Raw genomic sequence first — 16,416 nt, forward strand, 5'->3', positions numbered from 1 at the left:
AAACAGTCTTTTGCAGACTACGGAGCACTTGCAAGTTGAATCAGCCAATAGGAACTCTCGGAACGGCCAGAGAGACAGGAAGGGAGGTGGTTTTTAAAAAACCGTGTAAATTGCGCATTGGCCCGTTCACGGCCACCGTGAAACTCCCGTTGAAAACCTGTGACCACATATTCAGGAGAAATGCGAATGAAATGCGTCTGTTTAATGAGGTAATGTGACCGGCACTCAGGATTGCGTGGGGAATGCGGGGAACATGCAACTTAGAATGAGTAATGTGGATTCGACCTCTGTTTTCAGATCTCTTTGACTATTTGGTATTTTCTCCTGGAAATAAGGAGAGGAGGGAAGGGGTGGAAGACAGAACTCGCAAGCTCCAGACCTATTTAGTCTCCCCTTAGAGCCTGAGGATAGATACCCCAGGGGGATATACTGTCTGAACAGGCCCAGTTTGGACCAATTCTTTCTCTAGACTTGTTCCCTGGGAGAATTTTAATGAAATGCAGCTTCCCTATTTCTCTCTTCAATGAAGACATCGGGTAGTTAATTTCATTAAAAGTGAGCTGCTATAGCACAGTGGTTAAGTGACTGGGTTCGAACCAGCACTCTGCTGCCATGAGCTCTGCAGGTGGCCTTGGGTGGCCTCTGAGTCCCAGCCCCACAGCTGTATTGTGGGGATAATAACAACACTGACTTTGATCACTGCTCTGACTATTCTGTCTAGAAGGGCAGAATATAAGCACACGATTGTTGATCAAATCAAAATTCTTGAGTCACGGCACTGGGATGCTTAGCACTCTTTTTATTATACCCTCCAGTGTATGCTGAGGTAACAGGACATTAATTAATAATAATAACATTAACAGCATTTGATTTATATACTGCCATTCAGGACAACTTAATGCCACACTCAGAGCAGTTTACAAAGTGTGTTATTTTTATCCTCAGAACCATCACCTGTGAGGTGGGTGGGGCTGAGAGAGCTCTGAGAGAGCTGTGCCTGATCCAAGGTCACTCAGCTGGCTTCAAGCAGAGGAGTGGGGAATCAAACCCTCCAGATTAGAGTCCTGCCGCTCTTAATCACTACACCAAACTGGCTCACCAAATCAGTAGTTTTTGGTACCTGTGTAGTCATATTTGTATCAGTTTTGTTGTCATACATGGAGGAAGAAAGATATTATTAGACAGCCAGTTTGGTGTAGTGGTTGAGAGCACGGGACTCTAATCTGGAGAGCCGGGTTTGATTCCCCACTCCTCCGCTTGAAGCCAGTTGGGTGACCTTGGGCTAGTCACAGCTTCTCGGAGCTCTCCCAGCCCCACCCACCTCACAGGGTGTTTGTTGTGGGGGATAATAATGACATATTTTGTAAACCGTTCTGAGTGGGTATTAAGTTGTCCTGAAGGGCGGTATATAAATCGAATGTTGTTGTTATTATTATTATTTAAACAAATAGCTAAATAAAAAAGACAATACAGTGTTAGCTCTTAAACTGAGGCATGTAGGCCACGAGTGGTCTGTGGGGACAGTCTTGGTGAATCACAGTCTGGGAATGGCACCCATTGCCTCCTCCCACCTTGCCACTAACTGAGAGCAAGCCAAGCGCCAGCAACACTGCCCTTGCTATAGAAATTCAGTCTGCGGAGGCGAGACTCTAAGAGGTGACAACGGCTACAAAAGACACCGACTGATCTCTCCCACCCCATCACTGGCTGGAAGCAGGTGGACCTCCGGCTGCAGGTGACAGAGATCCAGAAGACAGAGAAAGCAGCACCGGGCCTGGAAAGGCAGGAAAACAGTGGCAATCATGGTAGGTGGGGGGCATACAATAGGAGGAGTGGACGTCACTGGTGAGCAGAGGAGAGAGGGCACAGTGTGGTAGAATGGTAAAGAAAGAATATGAATAAGAGTCAAAACCAGTTAATTTCCTTGAATATGCTGTTAGGTTTTTTTTTTTTTAAAGCTAATTCCTTGTGAAATCAGCAGCAGGTTATTGGGCACTACCCTATGTATTTATTATTAGGCCTCACGGTTTCGTTGTACTGGATCCCTTTCAGCAAAACATTTCAGAACCATGCAGCCTTTAAAAAACAAACGATCAACCCACACATATGAATGACATTTCTAAACAACAATACTACACTAGAGGGAAACAGTGGGTTGGATACTGTGCATTTGTTCTACTAATGGTAGAGCCTTCTTTCAAGGCAAGGTGGCTTCCCCCAGGGTAACAGGCTCGCCTGTTAGTTTGCGTATGATGGCACCGTAAGTCTTCCTAAAGTTAGCCTAGACCAGGCCAAACTTGCGTTACTGACACCTGTCATAAAAGAAGCCATTCTGTTTGTCTTTTACGTATACAAATAGAAAAACATAATGGATGAAGCTGTTTTTTAAGCACACGGGGGTATTACAACCCGCATGTTTCACACTGCTTTCAAACTGCTTCTTAGTCATACTTACTGTGTCTATCTTGAGTGTGTTTTCCTTCAAGATAAAATAGCAATACTTCTCCCATTTCAATCCTCCTTGCCAATCCTCTTATATTTTTGAAAGTCCCCTAAGCCACTCAAACAGCCAACGCAGCGCTGCTGAAGATCTTATACATATAGCATGTTTTATTACACCTCGGTATTTAAATCCGTATTTCATAGATATATTGCAGATTGTGATATTGTTTATGGATGTCCTGCGTATCACATACCATAAGCATATTGCCATCAACGTTTATTTCAATGTGTCTTTTATATTATTTGCACACATTTCTGTTCAGGGGAAAGCTGAGGCTGCTGACAAGCTTGGCTTTCCAAGCCCTGGGCAGGTGATGAAAGACATCCCCTGCCTCTAGCACGCTCAGGTCACAGCTGTCACACACACTGTGATTTACTGTTGTCACAGTCTGTTGTCCCTGCTCATTCCTGAACTGCACTGAGTCCTCCGACTCAATGTCTTTCTAATTGCATGCTGCTTGATGTTGAAAGAGTTAAAAATAGAAACACAAGATTTGTGTTCATCTTATCTGTGGAAAATGAAGCACTGCTTAATAGCAGAACGGCATCTGAAGTTTTAGTTCAAGTTTAAGATAACAGCGCTGGTTCAGAACGGTTGTGGGGAGAGGTCAGCGAGCTATTGGAACAGGAAGGATCCCCAGCTCAGTTTTATGACCAGGACAGAACGAAGGAGTTTCTCATTTTACGGATCTCACTATCTAGCACCTGACAGAAGCACAGAGATGCTTTGGAGAATTTCACTTCTCACTTGCACAAAGTTCAGAACAAGAACAGCAGATTTACTTGTACTGCTGCCAGGGCCAATCTAAAAATTTTTTTGGAGCCATAGGCAAACTACGACTTTGGCACACACAACTCTTCGACAGAGAGAAAAGTGAGAAATCTAGAGTGAACATTTTAGTTACTGAGCATTCAAAATGAACAATGAGAAAATAAAAAAAAAATAGACCAACTCTTCAAAAGCCCTCCCTGCTCCATCAGGGCAGCTATAGAATACCAGAGTCAACTGATATGGAGATTCCAGAAGCCAGTTAACAAAAAGGTTCCCTTCAAACCTGTAAAGGAGGTGCCTCTTGCCTTTTTGGTGCTCACCAATATCTGGCAACCTAGGTGATCACTTAGGTTTGGCCCAGCAGTCAGGCCAGCCCTGACTGATGGAGTTAGGAATAGGTACTTCCTCACCATCTGCTGCTTTTTTCACAAATCAGTACCTTTTATTAGCTAAAACAAAATTCCAAAGTCCGCGACCAGAAAGCCTACAGCATCAAAAAATATGTGAAAAGCATGTAAACACAAAGTATGTGAACACAATCTGCATGGCCACCCATCAACAGTTAGTGCTGCTGCTGAAGCCTCGTTGGATTTCTGGAGCAGGGGCTGGACCCAGGCTTTGCTCTGAGATGTCCTCTTTTGCTTAGTGGAGCTCATTGACTCCTTGGTCAACAGAAGAGCTTTGGCAGTGAAATGGCAGTGATAGCAGCTAGTGATGGTGGGCAATAAATGCAGGAAGAAGCTCTAGGCCGTTTCAGAAGCCTGAGAGAGAATAATTGAATTTGCAAGTACTGGATTGTACCCTGAATACAATTCCCAATTGACAGAATTTATTCCTGTGAGAGAATGCTTAGTTATTTGTATGACGGTAGAGATATACGCCCGAGAATGACAGTTGACAAAGACATCAAAACCATTCTTCTTTCTTTTTAAAGAGAATCACCTTAATCACAGACGTCTCGACTCTCGAGGGAGGACTCTGTACTTGTGCTGCAGCTGCCATGTTTGCAATGGTGCTAAGGTGGTTCATCTGACTCATGGCCATTGTGACAGAGGCGGGCGGTAAGCTGACTGGAATGAGTGGGTGCGGCATCATCATAAAAGGAAGCTCCAGGCCTGCGGAGAGGGGAAAGCAGAATTTTTTTTAAAAAATTATGTTGACCGTTACAAATATTCCCAACATGAAGCAAAGGCAATTGAACTACCCACCAGGTAATAGTAAAGTTTTATTCAATCATTGTTTCGTTCAAAGTGTATTTTTATATTACTGTCGTAGTACGATATGCAACAGAGGAGATCTTTACTATTGCTAAAAGAATGGCAGCTCTTGATAAGTGATATATTCAGTACAGGTTTTTAATTTTCTTTAATAGGAGTCCATCTCCAAATAATACCCGTTTCTTGATTTAACTTCAGTCGTAGGTACAGAGTTAGTGACTATACCAAAATGTTGCTTGGCAGATGTTGGTTGAAGGCTATCTTGGCACCCTGGTTAAAATTGCCTAAGGAGAACCAATTAAAAGGAATGCTATATACGAGGAGACAGACCACAACATCCTCAACTGGCAAGCTGTTATTGCTCTTCCGCATGATGCTCATGATGGCATGGTGTGGCTTTTTGACATCACTGTTATGTGCTGTATCAAGAACTCTCTTTCACGTGGCTCAACAATATATGTAAATCAGATGTTAGTTATAATTTTAGAAAATATGTAAAGAGTGAAATATCTATAGGCTTGCCTACATCTCTATTGAAAAAAAATGTCCTGTCCCTTTAATAGAGGCTTAGTATGTGGAGAAGGGCAAGTGAGGCTGTTCAGAACAAGTAGGTAAAATCACCCGGGACATAACATCCTATTAAGACTCCGTTAAAGGGACAGGACTCTTTTTCTCCAGGACTGCTGGCAATTCTAACTGCCCACATCATCCAAAACAATAGCAACCCCATTCATTATAGTTGGCCTGGAAAGTACCAGACTGTAACATACATACAAGGGTAATGGTCCTTGATGATTGTTGCACAGTCTTCTCAAAAGTTTGTGGTGAAGGGTCCTAGTGGAAAACGGTTGGATCCAATGAGGAAAAAAAATCACAGAAGGGGTTGGTGGAATAGATCTCTGCCCACCTTCCCCAAGCTGCCTGCTGCTGATTCCTATAAAAATCCTCCTGGAGGGTCAGGATTCATGAGCAAACTGTATGACGGTGTGGGGCACTGCAGTGACAGGGGCTGATGCAAACTGCCCGCGGATGAGGAAGAAGAAAATGATTTCCCCAAATTCTCCTTCATTTTTGCAGTGTCCTGTGCTGTGGTATGTCCGGGAAGATTTCCAGTGCAAACAGCAGGCTCTTTGGGATTCGGGAAGGTGGGGAAAGATCTACCTTGCCAACGCTTTCCAATCCAGTATGACTGTCACTGTTGTTAAACTTAATTTTGAAAGCCAGTTCCATGATGAAACGTTACACTATAATGGCTTTTTAAAATTATCACTCTGAAAGTTGGGGGGGGGGGAATTAATGCAGCCTGTTTAAGCAAAGGTAAGAGGAACAAATTTGAAAGAGTGTGAATATTAATGTGGAAATATGTCAACCTGTACCATCTGGTAGAAGGTGATTCTGTTGGAGAGGGCTGAGAGGATGATTAAGAAGCAGATTATGCTGTCCAGGCAAGCAGGGGTGGTTAACAGAGGCCTGCAATCCTTGGGTTGGGGCAGACTGGAGTTTTTCTCTATCCCAAGAACCATCATTGCTTCCTGTGGGGAAGGAATATAAATCACTGGGATATTTGGATAAGTCCAAATTTGCAACAAGCTTAAATTGCAAGCAAGGATGTCAGGTTAGTTCCTTTCGCAATTGTTAAATTAGTTTTGGAAAATCTGTGGGCGGGGAATTGGAAAAAAATTATCAACCTATAGAATCATATTGTATAATTTTTTAGGTCAAGAAATTATATTATTGTATTTAATTTTGCAAGTTATATCGATTTGATTCTTCATCATTGTAGGCGAAAAAGATGAATACAATGCAGCAACTATTTTTCAATGTTAATTCTTGCTATGAATAAATTGGGCTAGATTAGACCTTGCTTTATATACAGCAAGGAATTTGGGGAACTGGATGGTTTAAGTTATAGAACTTTAAAAATAAAATGCTTTAAAATGTGTGGATAATTTAAAGCAGCAGCATACATGAGAGTTTTGTGTGATACACAGTCCCTTAAATACAACATTAAAATAATTACTTCAGTTCTTCAGGCCTTCTACTAATAAAATTAGAACTCCAACATGGAAAGGAAGGTCATAGGTACGACAGTCACAAAAAAAATCATTAATTTTGGATCACAACCATTTTTCACTTTTGCATATAAAAAGCTGCCGTGGAGGGAAGCCCAGGTGAGGCAGCCCGTCCCTCCAGAGAGTGAGTCATGGTGGGAAGCCCAGGCCAGGATCAGGCGCAGAGCAGGAGCCAATGCCTCCCCCCCCCAACTTCACCCAGCTAGGATCGGGAGTGGAGCAGGAGGCAATGCCCACTCACCATCTTCACCTAGCTGGGATCAAGCGCGGAATAGGTGGCAATGCCCACACTCCCACCTTCACCCAGCTGGAATCAGGTGCAGATCAGCCTAAAATGCAACAGGATTTTTTTTTCAACCACAGAGATTTTGAAAACTGTCAAAGAAACAAAGAGAAGATAGAAAAGAAAACAGGGTCATCTCATTCACCTCATTATCCTTAATTTATTTACTCAATCTTACTTTACCTCTACCAGTACAGGGAAGCATCTTGATAATAATACTGCAAAAAAGAAAAGAAAAGGGGGACTAGGATTTGTCCCTACTCCCACTTACTTTCCTCTAGATACAAGGACTGGTTTTTTTCAAACTAATTCGGTTGTTGAAATTGAGAAAAATGTATGGAGATAATCCTGTACCCTTGGAAAATAAAACGTTGGTGAAGATGAAATCCACATTTGTGCCCATTATCTCAGATTTGAGCATAGAAACGCAGAGTGGTAAGCAGCAGTATTGCAGCCCATGCTCTGCTCACGACCTGAGTTCGATCCTGGTGGAAGCTGGGTTCAGGTAACCGCTCAAGGTTGACTCAGCCTTCCATCCTTCTGAGGTTGGTAAAATGAGTACCCAGTTTCCTGGGGGTAAAGTGTAGATGACTGGGGGAGGCAATGGCAAACCACCCTGTAAAAAGTATGCCAAGAAAACGTCGTGATGCAATGTCCCCCTATGACTCGGTGCTTGCACAGGGGACTACCTTTACCTTTAGAGGCAGTTGAAAAAGATAAAAGTTGGGCACAATTTAACACAGGAAGATAGCAGGGCATTACACGATCTGAGCCATGATAAAGGTATAGTGATAAAACCGGCTGACAAAGGGGGCGGCACAGTCCTCCTTAACACAGAGGACTATGAGAGAGAACTACTATGACAATTACATGATAGGGACAGGATCAATAAAAGGATCAATGAGGATCTGAGTGATCATGTAGCCTTTGTATTGGACGAGGCCATACTAGCAGGTGATATTTCACCTGCACTTCATAAAGCTCTTTACAACAAAGACCCCAAGATGCCAACTTTTTATATCTTGCCCAAAATTCACAAGGGTGGGCTCCCCCCACCGAGTAGACCTATCGTTGCAGGCACTAATTCCTTGTTAGAGCCCTTGGCCCAACTCCTAGATGGACAACTGCAATCAGAGATTTTAAAAACACCAGCCTTTTTAAAGGAGACAACTCAATTAATTCAAGAAATAGAGAAGTTATTTATCCCGAAGGGATCCGTACTTGTAACTCTTGATGTGGTTTCATTGTTCACCTCTATCCCCCATGAAGGGGCGAGACTAGTAATATAAGAAGCCTTAAGGAAGCGGGAAAATCCTGTCCCCCCACTCCGTTTTTGTTATCTTTAATCATGGAAAATAATTTCTTCCATTACCATCTGGATTAATACTTACAAATCAGAGGAGTTGCAATGGAGTGCCCAGCAGCACCTTCCATTGCAATCCTTTACATGAATAGACTTGAAACGCAGAATATCTTGTGCCCAATGATCAATCTGTTCCATTCGGGCATCATATATTACCGGCGTTTTATAGATGATATCCTTTTAATCTTTTCTAAGCCGGAATCAATAGATGCATTTACCAGTTGGATGGACAACCTTGACCTTCATATTAAATTTATGAGATACCATAGTCCAACACAGATTAACTTTTTGGATGTAGTGGTCTATAAACTAAAAGACAACAGTTTGGCAGTCCGACCATACCATAAAGCGACAGATAAAAATTCTTACATGCATTTTACATCATACCATCCCTCCCGACTAAAGAATAATATACCCTACGGCCAATTATTAAGAATTAAAGGAAACTCAATGGTAGGAGCAGATTATATCAAAGAAAAAAAGAGAATGATTGATAACTTCATTCAGACGGGGTGCTCTAAAAAAGTTATACATAGAGCATGCGTCAGGGCAGACAAGACTACCAGAACAGACTTGTTGAAAGTGCCACCACAAGAGAAAAAGCAGAGACTAAAGAGCAGGGGCACTAAATTTCACCCCATGGGCCACCCGTATTAGCGATATCATCAGGTCCTATTGGCACCTAGTACAATATCTTCCGGGTTGCACTCACGTACCCAGGATAGGTTATATAAGAACCAAGAACCTTCGGGACATTTTGATCCATGCCAACATTCAATCTCGGGAAACAGGAAGGGACAGTCCGATTGGTCATTTTAGCTGCGGGCATTGTTGTGCATGCCCCCTGGTAATCCCTGATAAGAAATTAACACTTCAACATGTGAGGAAAGAGGTGGAATCAAGAGGTTTCTCCACTTGTAACACTCAGGGGGTTATCTACCTAATTGAATGCCCATGTAACAAAATTTACATAGGAAGCACCTCTAGAGCGATTAGAATTCACATTCAGGAACACCAATCAAAAGTAAGGAGGGCCATGAAAGCACTTCTTACTGCCCATTTTCAGCAAGCCTAATGCACTGAATGTGATATGAGATTCTCAGTTCTGGAGGTGGCCCGGAATAAGGAAGGTCGTATATCAGGAAATCGACTACTCCAAAGAGAAAAGTTTTGGATCTTTTATTTGGATACTATGGCACCTAAAGGTTTAAATGTGGAATTTGACTTATCATATTTTCTTTAAGAGACGTGTTCGCAGAAACGGGGTGGTGCTTACTGCACCACCATAAAGTGCTGCATATAGTATATACATAAAATTGAATAGTTCATTGTGTATTTTGAGGGGGACTCTTGGTTTTTCTACAATGGACCCAAACCTGGATCATTGCTGTTATTACATCCTAATCTCTGTCTTTGTATCACAAACTATGTGTGGTTGAAAGCTTCCTGCTACGAGGAGTAAAATCAAACTCAGATTTGCAAGAGTGTTCAAAATATGGCACCTGGTCCACTTCAGAATCCTTGGTAGCTGGGAAGAAATACATTTCCAAGTCGTGGGAGTTTGATTCAAGGCTTCTGAAATGAGGAGACATGGTCCATGAGCACGGGGAAGACGAACAACTTGCTAGATTTGCAAACTAGCTAGCTTTGGCATCACAACTAACTAGGTTTGTGCCCATAACCAACAAACACACTTGTCATGAACTCAGCCACTCAGTTATGACAACAACCATTAAACAATCCTACCCAGTCATCTCTCCAGTGGCATTCAAACAAGTATAATTGTGGACATGGCTGTAATGCCACCCACAACTCAAATAAGCACTCTTAAACCCACTGAAATAGATCCAATTTATAGTAGCCAATAGATCTTTCTAAGAAGTTCTAATGCACTATTATATTTTATTTTTATTTATTATTTATTTTATTTATAGTCCACCTTTCTCACTGAGACCCAAGGCAGATTACATAGTGTGTGATTAGTACAATCAGTAGCAAGGACGAGGGCAGGCATTTCCATACAGTGTCAAAAACATTTCCATAAACAATGTCATAGGGTAAATGAATACAAGTGAGTAGATTTAGATTCTGCATCTCATATTCATTATGGCACTGGCCACAGTACTTTGCTTCATACCAGTACTCCAGGTTGACTGCTACAGATTTGTGAAGTTGGTAATCTTGAAATAATGTTTGAATACATGTAGAACTTCCTGTTGCCACTTGCAAAAGAAGAAGTATTACGCTGAGGCTGGAACATTTTGTTTATTAATTTATGGTTTTAAAAAACTAATTGCTGTTAAATCTAAAGCAAACAGCTTCTAAGAGGGTGCACTATAGGTACTAGGGGTATCAGGTGTCCAAGCTCTTAAGCCTATTACAAAGAGTTGACAAGCACTGATGGAAACTCAAAACATAAGCCTCAAGTCTGGCTACAGAGACGGAAAAGGAAGGAAACTTTTATTAATGCTTTTTAAAATCAGACGGGTATCAGAACGAAGGCAAGTATTGAACATGATTTATCCTATTGAACATGATTTATCCAATAATTATTTTCTCCATTTATGCTGAATTTAATACTTAAAGATTATGTACAAAGAGTAAAGTAACACATGGTTCTTATATACCATTGGGGAAACAAATCCTCGCTTGAACAAAAAACAACAACACACGGTATATAGCCGCCTTCCTGTCCTGCGATGTGTTTCAGGAACATTGCTTGGATACAGGATAAAAATAATAACATAGGATGAATGGGCTCAGTCTTCAAGCAACTTTTTGAGGGATTATCCAAGAAATTCCACCTACACGTCTTACACGCGAATAGTTATGTTTTAGATTCATATTAGCAATTTTTTCTAAAACAAGGAATACGAATCTCCACTCTTACCTTTCAACAATTTAGCAATTTCTAACCACTTGGGATAGTCATTTACAATGTTTTGATCTCAGAGCAGTGGATTTGGGCAGGTATCCACAACCTCAACAGTAAGAAATAGTATTTCATAAGAGTACAAAGATCTTAAATAGAAGCTGCAGGACTGTATGAAGACGATGGTAGCAACAATGAAACTGCTCTGAGTTAATCCAGTATCCTGAGGTCATCTCAATCCCATTTATTTAACCTTTCTGATGAGAACGCCACGTCTCTCTGGGCACGCAGAAAGCACCAGGACTACAATCCACTCAAGATTTTATTGCGGTCATTCGATTTTCCATCTCTTAATTTTTTTTCTTTAGTGTGACACTCTTAGCTGAAGCAGGAAAAAAAATCAACCCGTTTTTTTTCAATCCACCTGGAATTTTAAATGGAAATTCGACACAGACCTCTCTGTGATCCTAAAATGATGCTTTGGGGTCTTTTTTGCAGGGAAGTTGGGTGGCCACTATAAAAAGGGTCTGCTGTGTGCGGTGGTAGGACTCTCTTCCCAAAAGGATCTACCTTGTACCATCATTTTGACCCTTTAGGTACTAGATTGCATCTATCTTGCTTACCCAGGTTTCTGGAGCTAGAGTTAAGATTATAATAATAACCTTTTGTTTGTGTATGTAACCTGACAACTGATGAAATAGAATTGATATGGTTCTTCATTTTAATTAGTGATAGACTGTCATTCGGTCATAGAGCATCTACACTGAATGCAAAACATCCTTGGTTCTCTACCTTCAAAGGACCAGGTAGAAGCAATTGTGAAAGATCTCTACTGACACCCTGGAGAGCTGCTACCAGTATCAGCAGACAAGACTGACCTTGTTAGACCAATGTGTTTATGTGTAATGCAATAATAAGTTCATCATGGTGCAATCTCAAGAAGAGTTATTATACTCTTCTAAACCTATTGATTGCAGAGTACAACTCTGTTCAGGATTATACCTTCTAAACTTCTCAAAATGAAAAAATCACCTGTGATATGCCAATTCTCTCTTGCCAAATGCTTCCCTGTCACTAATTTGGGAAGAAAGGAACTTGGGAGCCCCATGTTTTCTTATATACTAATAGCCAAGTGGCCCTGATTTCTGGATACTTAAATCTGGACAAGACAGATGTTCTTACACACCTGAAAAATGCCCCAGGATTACAGAGAAATCTGAAATAAAACACATTAGGGTTCTAAAAAAAATTTCAAATTGATATAAGAGCACCTGTAGCTTTAACCAGATGCCTCCGTGTTGTTATGCAACCATAACGGTTTAGCCAGGACCCCAAGCATTGTTTCTATCAGAAAAAGTCAGGGGGATGGGGCAGGACTCTTTCCAGGACTATTTTGGCTCACTAGGGCCAGAAGTAATCACCGGGCAACTTGATACCGCATGACTGACATGGCTCACCGAGACCTGACTGCTTACTACTGTTCCAAAAGCAGCCCCCTCCCGCAAAGCCAGCATAATGTACTATAGAGGTTAAAGTTTCCGAGTCAGATCTGGGAAATCCAGATTCGAATCACCACACTGCTGTCATCCTGACTTACCTCTCAGGGATATTGTAAGGATAATATGTAGGCAAGGGGAATGATGTAAGCTCCTTTGGGTCCCCATTGTGGCGAAAAGCAGTATATACCTAAAGTAAATTGATAAATACTGATGATGGCAGGGAGCAGATAAAAGGTAAGGTGTTTAATGTATTTGAAAGAGAGAAGAATATAAGGAAAGGTGAGCGTACTGAAGCTTGCTGAAAGAGGAAAAGAGGAAACAGCATGGATATAGGGAAAAATGAAGTCCCCTCCCCCCCCCCGCAAATCCTTGCAGGTTTCCCACCATGCAACAGGGCCTGGCTCAACTGACATCACACAACTGATCCATAGGGGAGAGGCTGCTGGGTGTGTGTGTGAAGACAGGGGCAGACAAAGGTGAGGGGGAAGGAGAGAAGGAAGCAGGAAAAAAAGAGAAGCTATGGCGGGCAGGGAAGGGAAAGAGGACAAATGTTGGGATAAAGGAAAATGAGATGCACCCACAAGTCCTTGCGGTTCCCCCACTTGTAACATCTACTTGGCTCTCAGACATTTTCTGCATTACTACTGGAGCACTGTTTTTCACCAAGAAGGTCTAGCAGGTAGCAGACAGTTTGAGCCGTTTGGGGTCACTTATCTGAACCCTGATTGCTGCATTGCTCTTTGTGTTCATACTACATTATTTATGTGATTATGCTCCATTTGGAAAATGCCTACATTCCATCTGCTAAAAGTTAATCATTTTGGCCCTTCCATAAATGGCAGGTTCTCTTTAGTATAATCATCCAAATCCAACAGTTGGTTGTCCTTTCTTCCAGTGTTGATATGCGTGCTTCTTTTTCTCTTTGTGATGAAGTCTTAACCATTTGAAATTAGATACCATATGGAAGAGAGGGTGAACCTCTCTAAAGCATGATGAGATCTTCAGCTTAAAGGTCCCACTTAATATTCAGCACGATTAAACTAGAAACCATGCATTAGAAACATTTGTAAAGACAGCACCACAGTGCTTTAGCAGCATCCTTGTTACTTCCTCGTTGAGGTTACATATAAAAAGTTACATTACACAAATGGATTATTTTTTTTAAAAAAATGTACAATGAGTAATTTCTTTTTTGACAATTCCCTTTGGGAACTCAATGCACTAATAACTTCTAGGTCAGGAATGCACAATGAGATCCACTGAGCTAAACGCAGCTCACCGATCATATATTACGGGTGGGGGAGAGGCTGGCATCCAGACTTATCAAGTCCCTGTAGGATGCCATATATGGTTAGTGGGGTGGGTTTAACTTGTTGAGCCACAAATGGCAGCCTGGTTTCTAGTTAATTACATCAACCTTCTTATTCTTCCCTACTTCAAAAGAAAGAAATGAATAACAGAGCTAGCAAAGCTACCTACTGAAGGACAGGCACCTTAATCCTAAATATATGTGTAGGTTCAATTGCATATAGAGTACCACACCCAGGAACAATTTTAGCCGGTAAGCAACAGGGGAAGCTGCTCTGTGCCCCACGATAGGGGGATCTGATCCATCACAGTGCTGCCCTTCTCCAAGAGATGGAGAAGAAAGAAAAAGGGAGGGCTCGTTTCTACTATTCGGACCCAGCCTGTTCAGGAGGACTTGGACTGCCTGCTCATCGTGATGACAGCCACTTGTGTGCACTCTGAGAGTGGCTGGGTAGCCAGCTTCTAGCAATGGCTCCCACTTGCCTTGCATGGAGCAAGTAGTGCAAATAGAGTAGAAACTCCCGGGAGAAAAGAAAGGCACATTCTTACAAATTATCAAAAAGTATTTTCAAAGTGCAACGTGCTACTAGTTTGTGAAAATTATACAACAATGCAAATCAACAATTCCACATATGTATGAATGACCAAACCGGGAAAGAACAGAGTCCCAACATAATGGAGCAAGGGCAGTAATTCTAGCCATCCTGGACTTTCCCCAGGCCTCCAGAATCACTAAGACCACCCCTGACCACACCAGCATTTTGTGCGAAGAGAATGGGCCCAGTCCAGCCCGCAATGTTGTATGGTGTTCTCTAGCGTCAGGCTCAGAAATTTGTGGCACAATAAAGGTGTGTCTATCTCCTATTTCCATCCTACCCTTGCAGATGGCACAGTTCTATACAAATGTTATTTGGGGCAAGCCAGAAAATCTGACAACCATCAAAACAGTGCAGAGCGATATTCAACTTTCAGCTCCAGCTGGTGCAACCAGCGGTTGTAGAAGGTATTTTCTTAAGGAAGATGAATCAGCGTGCAAATAATTACAGTGGCTGAGATGCAAAGAGGTTCACGTGCAAAGTGTACTTCTGCAGACACCAACCCAGTGTCTCTCTGCCAGTCTTACTGCTGATATGAGTCATTCCATGGGATGGAACTTAGGGTGGGATGAAGGTCAGAGCACATGAGCCAAGTGCCGACAAGCTCTCTCTGCAGCTTTCGCCTCCCTGCCTTGTACGTGGTCGAACAACTGCTAAGACTGGTTTTGGCCAGTGTATGCAATTTTGTCCTCCCTTTTGAAAGCCCTAGCCAACTGCAAAACATAAAAGAATGAAAAATGACAAACAATGACAAACAATAACGTTCTGCAATGCTACAAGAAAAGAGTAATAACGCCCTCCTCTTCTGATCATAGTCCTTAACCGATTCCGATTCAAGAAGTCAACAAAAAAGGGGCTCCCCCAATTTTTTTTTAAAAAGGGCTTATTTCCATAGGCAAAGGGGAAGATGTGCTGAAGATGTCTTCGCTCATCATGAGTTCATTCTACATGAATGTCAGCAGGATAATTGTAAGCGAGGGCCAAGGCAGAGCTTGCTGTTCCTTCTGACTTTCAAATGACAGCAATTTCTTTCATATGTTGGTTCAACTTAATCGTTCAAGACCACCCTGATATCAACTCAATTTTCTAATTTTTGATGATCTATTTCGAAGAACAGTTATACCCTTACTCTACACCCTACAATAGCCCTGCGGAGAAGATTAGCACATCAAGCACCAATCCATATGCAAAAGAACCTCCTCCAGGATACAGTGAAGCCTCCCGCCATTAGCATTCCACACCGTGGGGAAACTCTTACAGGATGACTCAGCTCAACCCCACCCCTCCTGAGTAGATACAAATGACCTACATCTTTTCCACACTGTGACACTGAGAGATCTCTGTCTTTTGGTGCTACACCTCTGAAGATGCCAGCCACAGCTGCTGGCGAAACGTCAGGAACTACAATGCCAAGACCACGGCTATACAGCCCGAAAAATCCACAACAACCATCGTTCTCCAGCCATGAAAGCCTTCGACAATATATAGTTATACCCTTAGGTGCTTTTTCAGCTAAGCCTTATGAAAGGAAACAGGACATGAGTTAGTCACCAATAACTTGTTCAAACTAGTATCAACAGAGTTAGTCATTACTTCCTTGATCAGAATGTGCACGAGAATGCCCGTTTGAATAGGCAGTGAAAGTAATGCAGCACAGACAGATGGCATTCGCACTCAGGTGAGTCTGTCAATAAGGTTACCGTCCTGGGAAATTCCAGGCAATTGGGAGGTGGTTCCTATGGAGGAAAGGTTTGGGGAAGTGGGAGGAGTTCAGACAGGATGTGATGCCACAATGAATACTCTCTGAAGCTGCTGTTTCTTCCACGGAAACAGATCTCTATTCTGGACTCCAATAATAATTCCAGGAAAACTCCAGGACCCACCTGGAAGTTGGTAACCCTACTGGTCAGTTAATCTGGATACAAATCTGAT

The 16,416-nt window shown here is 42.1% G+C and overlaps 1 protein-coding gene across 1 annotated transcript in view; it reads right to left on the reverse strand.

The window, feature by feature from the left end:
* Window positions 1-16,416, reverse strand: part of DACH1 (dachshund family transcription factor 1) — a 521,772-nt gene that overhangs the window by 158,837 nt on the left and 346,519 nt on the right. Inside the window, exon 4 of the mRNA XM_054973584.1 lies at window positions 4,217-4,389. Coding sequence (XP_054829559.1) covers window positions 4,217-4,389 — 173 coding nt within the window. The remainder of the gene's footprint in view (window positions 1-4,216; window positions 4,390-16,416) is intronic.

The sequence above is a fragment of the Eublepharis macularius genome, chromosome 3 (genome assembly GCF_028583425.1).
Source record: "Eublepharis macularius isolate TG4126 chromosome 3, MPM_Emac_v1.0, whole genome shotgun sequence".
In the NCBI taxonomy this organism is placed as follows: domain Eukaryota; kingdom Metazoa; phylum Chordata; class Lepidosauria; order Squamata; family Eublepharidae; genus Eublepharis; species Eublepharis macularius.